The following is a 12,430-nucleotide window of genomic DNA, read 5'->3' as shown; positions in this document are numbered from 1 at the left end:
ATACAGACTTTGAACTTATGACCCCCCTAACCTACCCACCTAAATGCCGACCGAGTGCCACCACACCCCCAACACTGTTGATATTTTCATTATTGACTTTTGATGCCGTGAAGTATCCCCTATTTTTTTGTTTGTTTGTTTTCTGAGTATCAGAGTTGTTAGCTCACTGAAAAATATGCCCAGGATATAGGAAACTGCTGGCAAGCCTCAAGGGTTAGTAACCTGTGGGTAGAAGCTCATAAGCCTCCACACAGGAGAGCCTCCAGCCGCTGTTGTATTTGTAGCAGGTAGACACAGCTGAGCGGAGCCTTCCCAGAAAGTAAACATGTCGCCTTGTTTGTTCAGAGAGTTTAGGTAACAATGACAGTGTATGGCCCAGCTCCTGTGCTTCTTTCCAAGTTTCCATTTAATTATGAAAAATGTACGAGAACAGACTTTCTGTCTGCAGAAACCCCTGAAAGAGCATTTGGTGCCTCTGCTTGTAGCTTCTGGAACTCTCTCCCCACTGTGCTGTGGAGAGTGCAGAGGACGGGACTTGGAAGCGTGTGCTCCGGTAAGCCACGGCATCAGAAATGTTAAATCCAGGAAATGTTGATATTGCTATAAAAGAGATTGTTTGGATTTCCCAGGGAGTTCCTTGCCCTGTGTCAGTTGTCACGTGTTACACAGAGCAGCTTGGCGGAGTCAGGGAGTCAGGCAAGGAGCGGCCAGTGTCGGAAGGCCATCTGAGTGGGAGAGACAGGTGGGGTGTGGTAAGCACAGAGTCCTGAGGCGTTTATGATGTAGAGTTGTAACACCACAGGACTCTTAAGAGCAAGCAATGACTGTGAGGAGCCAGCCCCCAAGTCCCGTGAAGGATTCAGGCACAGAAGAGAAGCTTTCAGCTCTCGAGTCTCCAGGGCTAGGTGGGCACAGGATGGCATCTTCTCAGCATGCCCTTTGGGTTCCATGTTCTCAGTACCCTAGTCCATGATGCATCACATGTATGATCCCTTTGCAGGGAGCTACCAACTGGATCCGTGTCCTGGGATGCTATTGGTTGGCTTTTTATTCCCACCCTGTTATTATGGTCCTGCCTATCCTTCAATAGCCTTCTCTCTCCTGTTTCTTCTCCCTCTCCGGTGTTTGACCTGCTCCTCTCTTTCTGCCCTTTCTTTTCTTGTATTTATCCGATCTCCCTGCTCCCTAGGATAGCCAAGGAGGAGGTAGCATTGCTTCCTGCTGACGCTGCTGCTGACCCCTAACTGGGGCCTCTGGTGAAAAGGCCACTGGGGAGTTGTGCTTTCTGTTTTATCTAAGGCAGGTACTTTGGGGGAGGCCTTGACATTAGGATGGCTTGATTTCATAGATACTTATCTTTCTGATGGGCTTGCGATGATACTTTGTACTATCTCAGAAGCCAGTCATCTTCCCGGGAAACTAGACAGTTTCCCATTTTGAGCGTGCCAACCTGTCCTCACCCTTCACTGAGTGAGATGGGAAATTCACCGGTGAAAGTCTTGAGATAAAAATCCAGTTGTTTCTGAACACAGTGAAATGGCACAGTCATAGCTTGAAAACAACGGCAGATGGCTGACATCAGTTGTGGCTGGAAGATCAAGTACACAATGGGTGACTCCCAGGTACCTCTCATAGAATGCCTGGGCATTTCTGTATTTTGGTGGTTGGGGATCCTGTGGCTGAGAGGCCATACAGAGCAGAGAGGAAATGAGCTCATTATCCCTGTACCCAGGGCAGTGACCCTTTACCAAACATCTAGTGTCCTGTCCTACCTGAGACCCCTCTTCATCCTGTGTTCCTCACGGCATAGTGATACAGTCTGGTAGAATTGGTCCAGCATGGTTCAGCAGTGCAGCTGAATTTCAATGAGTCTTGGTCCTTTGTTGATGTTGAGTGGAGGGAGAGTTTCTCGGTGGATGGTGTAGCCTTTAAGGCTCCATCATTTTTAACACTGTATGAATCTTTGGTTTAAAGATGTTAAGACCAGAGTGGCAGATGGTATGAGATTTAAGGTCAAATTCCCTTCCTTATTTCACTTCCTTGTCCTTAAAAATATGAACCCTTTATTTTACTTATGGCTGTTGTTTATCATTCTCAGTGTTAGTGTATGCATGTGTGTGTGTGTTTGTATGTGTGTGTGAGTGCATGTGGACACATCTGCCATGCTGGTTAAGGTCAGAGTGCAGTCTGCTGGAGTCAATTCCTTCCTCCTCTTCTACCTTTTTATGGGTTTCTGGGAACCAAACTTGCTTTAGGCAAGCATGCCTTCATCCACGGAGCCATCATTCCAGAGCTGCCTCGCCTTCATTTGCTTAGCTACTCAGGTCAGCTGCCTCTTGGTTTAAATGGGTGGGGAAGGCCTGATCTGAGAACCTTCCAACTGAATTCTCAGCTTTCAAACTTTCAAAATTCTCAGTCTTTCAAACTTGGCTCTCTGTGCATTGCCCGTTAGCTCCAGGGTGGCTGATACTCCTTGGAGGAGTATCCTTGGAGGGTTCCTATCCCCTCCTACAACAACAGAAGCAGAAAAGCCTTCAGTGAGGGCCACGCTATCAGTGTTTGGGGATTGTAGGCCATGAGATCTTTTTCCAAATTGACTCTGGTCTGTCCTTGTAACACAAAAGCAACCCTAGACAATACATAACCCAAGTATGTACCGAGTATGGCACTGTTCCAAGAAGTCTTTGTTTACAAAAGCAAGTGGCTGACTTGGCCGTCAGGCCCTGCTTTGCTGGCTCCTGCTGCCCATGGGGCCTTCGCCCACCATTTCCACGGGAACTGCTAGCTGCCTTGCCCTTAAGACTACTTTATACACTTCCTATTTTCTGTGAGTTTTTCGTTTGGTTTTTTTGAGATAGGGTTTCTCTGTGTAGCTCTAGCTGTCCTGGAACTCACTCTGTAGACCAGGCTGGCCTCGAACTCAAAAATCCGCCTGCCTCTGCCTCCCAAGTGCTAGGTTTAAAAGGCATAAGCCACCACCGCCCGGCTTCTGTAAGTTTTTTATTCACTTTCATTTGCCCCACCACAATAGAGGGTCCACCAGGGCAGGGTTATGGCTACTCTCCTGTTGCTTCCTGAGCATATAGAACAAAGGTTGGCCCCGTGGTAGGTGTTCAATTAAACAGAGGGTGAGTGAGAAAAGCAAGCCTTTGAAACCTTACCCGGTGGTCAGTTGGGTTTGCTTCCCACCCCCTTTTTTTGTGGGGGGTGTTTTTGTGTTTCATCCACTTCTGTTTTCTTCCCTATGTGGGTTTCCTTCTGTGCTCCTGTACTGTTTAACATCTGTGCCCTCTTGGCTGTGTGCATTTGAAATGGGGGTCCCCTGTGAGACGCCTCAGGCCCCCTTGTGTTGGCTGCTGCTGCACTTCTTGGACCAGATGTTTATTAAATAGCAGGACTGAAACATGAATTGACTGTATTTTAGCAGTGGGGGAGATTTGTTCTTTTGAGTGGGCTCTGGGCAGAATAATGGCCTTGTGATGTCGCTGCCCAGATCTGGAACCGTCCCAGTGTGGGGAAGGAAGCATTGTGTTTTCCAGGCTTGGGACTCTGGGTACCATTCACAGCTCTCACTGTGGGGATGAAAGCTTATTTCATGAGCCCTTGTGGCCCTGAGCAAGGTCAGGAGCTTGCTCTCACTCCTTTTGGGAGAAGCTGGTAGATTGGTTCATCGTTGGTTTCATTCTACCCTGTCTCTTAGAGGTCTGTGATGGTGTTCTATGCCTGCCTTCTCTGTGTACAGCAAAGGTGTTCCGGTGTAGAGATGGGCGTGGGGCACAATGACCTATCAGAACTGAGCTTTCTGATTTGAAAGTTTCCTCTGGAAGTCAGGACACCCATAGGCAATGTGTCTATTCCAGTGTTTGGAGGTATGGGGTAGGCAGATGGACTTTAGAGTGGGGGAGACCCTTTTTATGTCCAGCCAGGTGACTGATGCAGGGTGGTGGATCATGGAGCACCATGATTGACCTGGGCATCAGAGGAGGAACTGGGCTAAATGGGAACGAGAGGGAGAACCTTGTGTTCATAAAGAAGAGAAGAATGCTGAAGGAGATCAGGGACCCTGGAGTAGTAGGTGGGTTTGTGAGCAGGATGGATCTGACTTCACTAGTAGCATGTCAGATAGTACATGCTACTTATCCAGTACATACAGTCTATGTGTATATATATATATAGGCTGATATACAGGGTAGAGCCATTAATTGCCAGGGACTCCTTACTTTTCTTTCTTGAGATGTTAAAGGACCCCAGGCACCTGTCATTTTGAGGAAGATGGAATGTCCCAGCTCACCCAGTACAGATCTAGCTCAGTACTGATCGGGCGCCGGGAGTTCATAAAAATGATCAAGCTGCCCCTTCCCAAGTGGCGAAGAGTTTTGTAGATGGGTCTGTTTACCCTTTGAATTTGAGGCATTTCTGTATTGAAAAGCTTGGTTTTGTGATAACAGGCTAAGTGAAATATGAATAAGTAGCTAAGTCAGTGTGAGAGCATGTATGTACGTGTGCGTGTATCACATACACAGTCATGCTAAATGGCTAGCTTGGCGATCCACTTTACAGTTTTCTTGTGGGTTTTTCTTCCACTTTAGGGTTTGGTCAGTTTTTAAAGCCCTATTTATGGTGAACCAACCCAGGACAGCTTCTGTGGCCATTGTTTCCAGGGCTGTCAATCAAGTCTGGGTGCAGGCTACTTCCTGGCTTCTGGGGTGTGGGGAGAGATGGATACCTCCTGGGGCCATCTGTAAGACAAATGCCTCCTGGGGAAGAACTGGCCTCCACTGACCGTTGTCGGACCTTCTCTCTTCTCCCTCTTTCCCATCTGCTTCTGTCTTCTCTCTCCCACCTCTTCTGCAGAGCCACCAACCAAATACCAAATCTCCCAACCAGAAGCTTACGTGGTTGCCCCCGGGGAATCGCTAGAGTTGCAGTGCATGTTGAAAGATGCCGCCGTGATCAGTTGGACTAAGGATGGGGTGCACTTGGGGCCCAACAATAGGACAGTGCTTATTGGGGAGTACCTCCAGATAAAAGGTGCCACACCTAGAGACTCCGGCCTCTATGCTTGTACTGCAGCTAGGACGGTAGACAGTGAAACTTGGTACTTCATGGTGAATGTCACAGGTGAGTTGGCTTACAAGTGTGACCCCCCCCTATCTCTTCTGTAGCTGCTTTCTGATTGGAAATTATTGCTTTTTTTTTTTTTTTTTGGCTGAGTGAAGTCACCAGGGAACTGCATTCATGGACTGCCAGGCACCCAGTGTCAGTTTGTTCTTAATTCATTTGAGACAAAGTTGCCCAGGGTGGACTTGAACTCCTGGGCTCACATCAGCCTCCCATCATCCTCCCAAGAGCTGAGACCACAGGTGTAGGCTAGTGTACCTGGCTACTCTATTTCTGAAATTCCTCACCGGGACCGGGCATATCACACAGTTTACAAGTGACAGAGATCTGACAAGCAGTAGCACACAGACGTCTCACTACCACGCTGCCCAGCATTCTTGACGCTTACAGTATAGAATTGAAATGCGGGGAGCCAGAGTTTAGTTCCTTTATTAAACTCTCGAGTCTCTCCCCTTGTTATTTCCTTCCGTATAGTGAAGGGGATGGGTAGCACCAGGCCTCCTTTGTTGGCCAAGCTGGGAATTCTGTCTTCAGAAAGTTAGTTAGCAGTCAGAAGGCCCACACAGGGAACTTTCTTGTTAGAGAGTCGTTTCTGTTCTTGAAGGGAACCTCAAATGCTAAAAGGGGAAAACAAATCAAAGTTTGACCATTACAGAGGCAAAATTTGTCAGAGGTGGGCTTGGAGAGATGGCTCAGTGGTTAGGAGCACTGGCTGTTCTTCCAGAAGACTAGGGTTCAATTCCCAGCACCCACAAGGCAGCTCACAACTCTCTCTAACTACAGTTTCAAGGGATCTGACACCCTCACACAGAAACATATGCGAACAAAACACCAATGCACATGAAATAAAAATAAGTCATTCAGAAAATTATTGGGGACTTGACTTGAATATTGGGAAAACAGAAAACCCTGAAGATCAGGGACCCGACTCCTGGCAGAGGGACACTTCCCCATGGTCTTTGACCTTCCTCCTGGGTGGTTGAGCTCACTCTGAGGAGGGTGATCGATGCGAGAGCGGCATACTCGGCCGCAGGGGATGGTGACCTTTGCCAACGCATCCATACCTATGTTCTTTTGAATGCAGATGCCATCTCATCTGGAGATGATGAAGACGACACAGATAGCTCCGAAGACTTTGTCAGTGAGAACAGGAGCAACCAGAGTAAGTAGCCTGCCTCCGAAGGTCCCCGAGAGGAGTGACGGGGAGTCCTGCCTGTCACCTGTCTTCTGTCGACTCCTCTGCATGCAGTGCTGTATCCCTTGGCCCTCACTGTCCCCCGCTCTGTCTCCTGTCCCTATTTTCCAACTTGAGAATAAACTCTGTTGCTGTCCACCGTCTCGCCACTTGTCTGTTCTTCTTGTGTCAACAGCTCTCTCTTCCAAACAAACACTACTTCTGTCCCTGGTTGTCTTCTTTGGTCTCTCGGTATTCATAGATAGACGACTAGTAGAACTGTGGCCATCCTGGTTTTTCTTCATAACTCCCGTCCTGCCTTTCCTGACTTAGGGTTGATTGCCTTCCTCCACTCCCTGGAGTATTTCATTACTATTGTTGATTTATTATTCATTTATGGAAACAAGGTGTCAACTTCATTGCTCAGGCTGGCCTTGAATCCCTAGCTCTTGCCATTCTTCCCTGAGCCTCTTGAGTACTGGGCCCACAGGTGTGAGCCACCTTGTTGACTGATCTATTTTGGAAAGTCCTCCGTGGGAGCTGGTAGAGGCTTGTGGTTGTAGGCCAGAGATGCTCCCTATACTCAAGTGTATAGCTTAACAAAGAATTATCTGTTCCAGAATACAAGTGTTTTTTTTGGGGGGGGGGTGGTGGTGGTGGTTAGAGACTCTCGCCTTTGCAATATTGCCTCTTGTTGAAGGGCAGAAAGTATGTCTTACTTTGAGGATGGTGGTGAGGAAGGGAGTGAATGCCAGCGTGTTTTAAGGCAGTGGGCACCAGGCACTCACTCTTGATGTTGCTGACTTGCTGAATAAGAACATGGCAGGCTGCTTGGAGCTGGCAGCCTAAGTTCCAGCCTTAATTCACTATTTCTCAGTTGCTCATTTGCTATCTGTGCCTCAGATGGGAATGGAAGTCATGCCTTCTGGGAAGTTAGAGGGATTAAAAGACGGTGTGCTTCGAAGAGTTGAGTGCTCGTGAACATGTGTTCCACAAAGAAGCAAAACACAGAATTAGTTATGTTCTTCAGGTAGGGCTGAGCCATTCTAGAGAGAAGCTGTATTGGTAACTGTTTTTGTTTGTTTGTTTTTTAGCTTTGTATGTTCAGTGTTATTGTGAAAGGATTTTTTTATCATAAGTAAATTTAAATGAGTCATAAATAATAGCATTTAGTTATTTAAATGATCCTATGGTGATGTACCTTTGTTGGTAAAAGCGCTTACCTAGCACACCCAGAGCCATGCTTTCAACTCTCAACACTTTCTAAGCTGGACACATGCCTGGAGTCTCAGGACTCCAGAGGTGGAGGCAGGGGGATTGAAAAGAAAGCAGGTACAATTAGAACAGCTCACAGCAAAATTAAGAGATTTTATTCTTAAATAAAATACTTCTTTTTTTTAAAAGGTCTATTTTATTTATACATATGCATTTTTTGTGTGTGTGTGTGTGTGTGTGTATGTGCATCCTATTCCCTGGAAGCTGATTTATGGGCAATTGTAAGCTACTTTAAGTGGGTGCTGAGATTTGAACTCTGTTCCTCTATACAGAACAGCATGGACTAAGCCTTCTTGCCAGCCCACAATAAAACACTTCTTAAATAAAATATCACAGACTTTCCTCTGCCCCAAGTGCAGCATCTCCCACTGTCAACAACATTTGAGAGAGACCACTGAAGAACCCACATTGACTCAGCCTTAGAGCCCAAAGCCTGTGGCCATTGGGGTTCACAGCAGGCTCTGGGGCTTATGGAAATGAATAAGGACACATCTCTATCTATTGTGGCACTACACAAATTTTATTGTCCTAAATACTGTTGAGAATCACATTCACACACACTCCTGCCCAGCCCTTCAGCACCACAGTCTTTCTGTAGCTTTGCTTGTTCAGAAATATCATATGTTAGACTTATATAGACCACATAGGCTTTTCAGATTGGCGTCTTCCCTCTAGTGCTGTGCATTACATTATTATTATTATTATTCTGAATCTCCCATAGACTTCAGCTGTTTTTTTCTTAGTACCGAATAGCTCCCTCTGGTTTGTGTGTACGTGGTTTATGCATCCTCCATTGAAAGGCATCTCAGCTGTTGCCTAGGCTTGGCAGTCACAAACAGAGGGATGCCGTAAACTAGGTGTGGGCTTGTTTAATTGTACATTTCCTCTTTCCCACCCTGGAACATGACAGTTAGATTCATGGTAAGTTCAGAGACATTGGAAGCTTTCCAAACCACTCTTCAAAGCAGCCATAACATCCTGGGTTGCCACCACCCATGAAGGAGTGTCCCTTGCTCGGCATCCTTGGCACCATTTTGTGATGCTGGTGCTATGGATTTTTGCTGTTCTAGAATGCATTTTCCCCGTGACCATGGATGGGAAGCATCTTTTTATGTGCCTGATTACCATCTCCATGGGTTCTTTGGTGAGTGCCTGACAAAGACTTTGGCTTATTTTTTAATTGGGTTGTTTGTTTTCTTATTGTTGAGTTTCAAGAGCTCACTGTATATTTTGGATAGCAGTCTTCTTTCTCTTTTCAAATCCTCTCTCCTGGTGTGTGAATACCTTTGTTTCAACAGTGTCTCGCAGAGCAAGCATTTTTGAATTCACAGGAAGTCTCTCTTATCAGCTCTCTCACGGGGTCCCCTCATGCCATTGGTGTTGAAATCAGGAGCAAACCCAAGGGTGATCCTGACACTCCTTATGAGTTTTATAGTTTTGTGCTTTATGTTTATTTCCCTGTTGTGATCAGTTTGCAAGGTCTGTGTCTAGATTTATTTTCTGTTGCCTCTGAATGTTCAGTTATTTCCATACCATTTATTGAAAGTACCTCCACTTAGCCTGCAATAGCTAAGGGAGAGAATATTGTTAGGTCTCGGGATAGATATTGTCACTCTACTGAGTTTTTGGCTTTGTCCTTAAGGCTCTCAACACTTTGGGCATAAAGAGAAATAACTTGGTTAATACAATTTTTTACTCTAGAGAGAGTGAACACTTAGGAGCGTGGTTTTTAAATTGTGCTTAGACCAGCAGTGTTAGCATCACCTGGGACCTCCCTAGAGATGCACATCCCTTAAGCTCGTCCTTAGACCAGCTAGTTAGAGATGTGTGATATGTGTGTGTGTGTGTGTGTCCATCTTTCCATGTGTTTGTATGAGTGTGTGTTTATGTTTCACTTTATATTAAGGTGTGAGAACTGCTGGGATAGAGGTACACACACACACACAGATTTGCTCCAAACAGGCTCATACTACCAGCCATAGTCATAAAAAAATCAAGAAAGTAAGGGAAAGTGTGTGCTACTGTGAGTTGTGACAGCCTTGCAAAGGCTTGTTCCTGTTATTACTGTCCTCTGATAACATGAGGACTTAGCAGAACGTGTTGTTCGTTGGCTCTGTCTGAAACAGGAGGTGGAACCCTCCCAACCCAGCTCTGGAGGGCACTGGTACCGGCTGCTGGCTCAGGCATTGCTTTCAGGAACCCTTATTGCAGAAAGCAGCAAGTCTTGTTATAGTGACCAGAAACCTACCTCAGGGAGAAAAGGGGGATGTCCAGCCACTCGAATTCCATGGGCATTCCAGGTCCCCACTGGTGTGAAATGATACGTTTGTGTAGTTGTTTATAGCTCTCAAATGATACTGCATATAGGTGCCTCCACGACTGATTGAGACATCAGGTTCTACCCACTTGGTTTTGCTGGCACACCTGGGAACTGTTCTGTGCTAGGTCAAGTATGCTGCCCAGCTACATCACCACAAGTCCACGTGATGTCATGATGTGTAAGAGTAGGTATAGATTTTGTAACAACCAAGGCCGAGTGATGACAGTCTCCTGGTGGTTCATACTTTGCCTGATGGGGACTTCCAGGACTTCTGCTGTGACTAAGTCTAATGGAGAACACTGTATAATGGGTGTCACTCCATAGCCAGGTTGCTGCACTTTCACCTTGCAACTCGGGTTTTGATAATTAGCTCTTGAATGACACCAGCTCTGTCCCTGAGATGGGTGCTGTGTGGCGATTAAGAGATGGTGTTAGCTGTACCAGGGAGATACTGCTACAGGGAGGGGCCTGTGAAACAGTAGATGCTATTTAAAGTGATAGCAGTTCTTAGCTGGCTACTTGGCCTCTGCCATCTGTTAGCGTTATTAGGCTGGTCTGATTCACAGGTGCAGCCTGGGGCAGCTGAGATTAAGCAGCTGTGGCCTGTGTGTGTGTGGACAAAGAATGTTAGAGCTAGGACACTTGGCAAGGTGGGGAAGGGGATGCGACTGTTGGAACTTTTGTCTTGTTTCCTCCTGCTCCCTCAGGTGTCAAATACCTGACCTGGCCTGATTGCTAGAGAGAATGAGGAAGTTCTGAATTCTTTGCATTTTCAGGCACCTGGAAACATCCTTGTCTCCACACAGATTCCCCCGAGGCTTCGGTTGTCTGAAGATGACATTTAGGGCGTGTGTTTGAATATTCGCTTTAAGTAAAGTTAGCCTAAGACTGGGTGGACTGTGGTAGTCTTGGGGCTTGTGAGCACCGTTTCCCAGTTTCCCTTTGGGACGCTTCATGTGCTAAGTTGAAGTTTGTAAAATGTCAGATAGGTCATTCTTTCTGCCAGATTGCCAGGTAGTCATTTATCAGTGCAGGAAGGCAAGTTTGCCTGATGCGCAGAGGTTTGTCAGTCCTGTGTAGCGTAGAGAAAGCATGGTGACCAAGCATAAGCACAAAAGCAACAGACCAAGAATTAAGAGGGCTGGAAGATGGTTCAGTGGGTAGAAAGGTGCCTGCCACCAAGCCTGGTGATCTGAGTTGTACCTGGAATAACTCAGTGGAAAGAGATAAAGCACTCCTGCAATCGGTGTCTTGGGGTTACTATTGCTGTGATAAAACAGTGTGACTAAAAGCCACTTGGGGAGGACAGAGTTTATCTGGCTCACAGTTCCACATAAGAGCTCATCATCAACAGCAGTGAGTGCAGGATCTTAGGGGCAGGCGCTGAACCAGAGGCTGTAGAGGGGTGCTGCTTATTGGCTTGCTTCCCCCATGGCTTCCTCAGCCTGCTTCCTTATAGAACCAGGATGCTAGCCTGGGGTGGGGAGGTTGGGAGGGATAGGGAGTAGAAATGAGGATGTGTGAGAGGTGTGGGGGGTGGGTGGGACCACACACAATGGGCTGGGCCTTTCCCCCCATCAGTCAACCATTAACAAAATACCCTTCAGGCTTGCCCACAGTGGGGTTCTTATGGAAGCTTTTTCTTAATTGAGGTTCTCTCCTTTCAGAAGATTCAAGGTTGTGTCAAGTTGGCATAAAACTATCTAGCACAGTATGCATGAATGTACACCACAAACACACACACACATACACACACACACACACACACACACACACACACACACACACACACACACACACACACACACACACACACACACACACTGCATTCCTGCATGGGCTGACCAGATGGATAGGGCTCCCAAGCCCTTTTAAGTCAAGCCCCCTATCACAGGTGCGAAGGGCGGCCCCAGGTCACATTCTAGCTGCTGATTAGCTTATGACCTCACACCTTGCCAGCACTAGCTCCTGAGTTCAGGAATGCTGTGACAATGTCCTAAGGGTATGCTCAACTTATTTTCTCTGGACAGAATGTTTGATGCCGATTTTTGTGATGTATCCAGGGTGAAGGCGTACGGGTGTCTACATTTGTGCATCAGCATGGAAAAGGTAGCTTACCTAGTTCTTGCCTTCCCTGGGAATCTAAGTGTCTGCATAGATTACCTGGCAGCAGCAGTTGTTTTTAATGTTTCCTCAAGCTTGTGTTTAAAGTGATTGCTTTCTGAAGAGTCTGCGAGTTAGTTCTTTGGTAGATCATGTTTGACTAGAAGTTTGTCTCTGTTACTTAAGAGGAGCGGCTTGACAGAAGAACACGATTCCCGTTGTTGGAGTGGTCCTTTCCAGTGGCAAGGAATTTTCCATTTTGTTTCATCCCTGTTGAAACCTGAAAATGCCACAGGGGAAGGGCTAGGAGGAACTAAGGACGTGGCCTGAGGTCCCAGATTCTTTGACAGGTTACCTGGTGGCTGCCCACAGTCCTGAACCATCACTGTTCTGATGAGGGTGTGGTTTTTTTTGTTTGGTTGTTTTTTTTTTTTTTT

The 12,430-nt window shown here is 46.6% G+C and overlaps 1 protein-coding gene across 13 annotated transcripts in view; it reads left to right on the top strand.

Annotated features, from left to right (window-relative positions):
• The window catches only part of Fgfr2 (fibroblast growth factor receptor 2), a 104,592-nt gene that overhangs the window by 19,032 nt on the left and 73,130 nt on the right, over window positions 1–12,430 (top strand). For 5 of the 13 annotated variants that reach the window (XM_031388510.1, XM_031388508.1, XM_031388511.1 and 2 more), the window contains exons 3-4: window positions 4,855–5,121; window positions 6,206–6,283. The exons of 4 other annotated variants lie outside the window; for them this stretch is intronic. In XM_031388510.1, coding sequence (XP_031244370.1) covers window positions 4,855–5,121; window positions 6,206–6,283 — 345 coding nt within the window. The remainder of the gene's footprint in view (window positions 1–4,854; window positions 5,122–6,205; window positions 6,284–12,430) is intronic. 4 more of the 13 variants (XM_031388515.1, XM_031388513.1, XM_031388514.1 and 1 more) reach the window with 1 other exon arrangement.

Source organism: Mastomys coucha, unplaced genomic scaffold, assembly GCF_008632895.1.
Source record: "Mastomys coucha isolate ucsf_1 unplaced genomic scaffold, UCSF_Mcou_1 pScaffold21, whole genome shotgun sequence".
NCBI classification, from domain to species: Eukaryota; Metazoa; Chordata; class Mammalia; order Rodentia; family Muridae; genus Mastomys; species Mastomys coucha.
The sequence above is the reverse complement of the archived record's forward strand: the minus strand, read 5'-3'. Positions and strand labels throughout refer to the sequence as shown.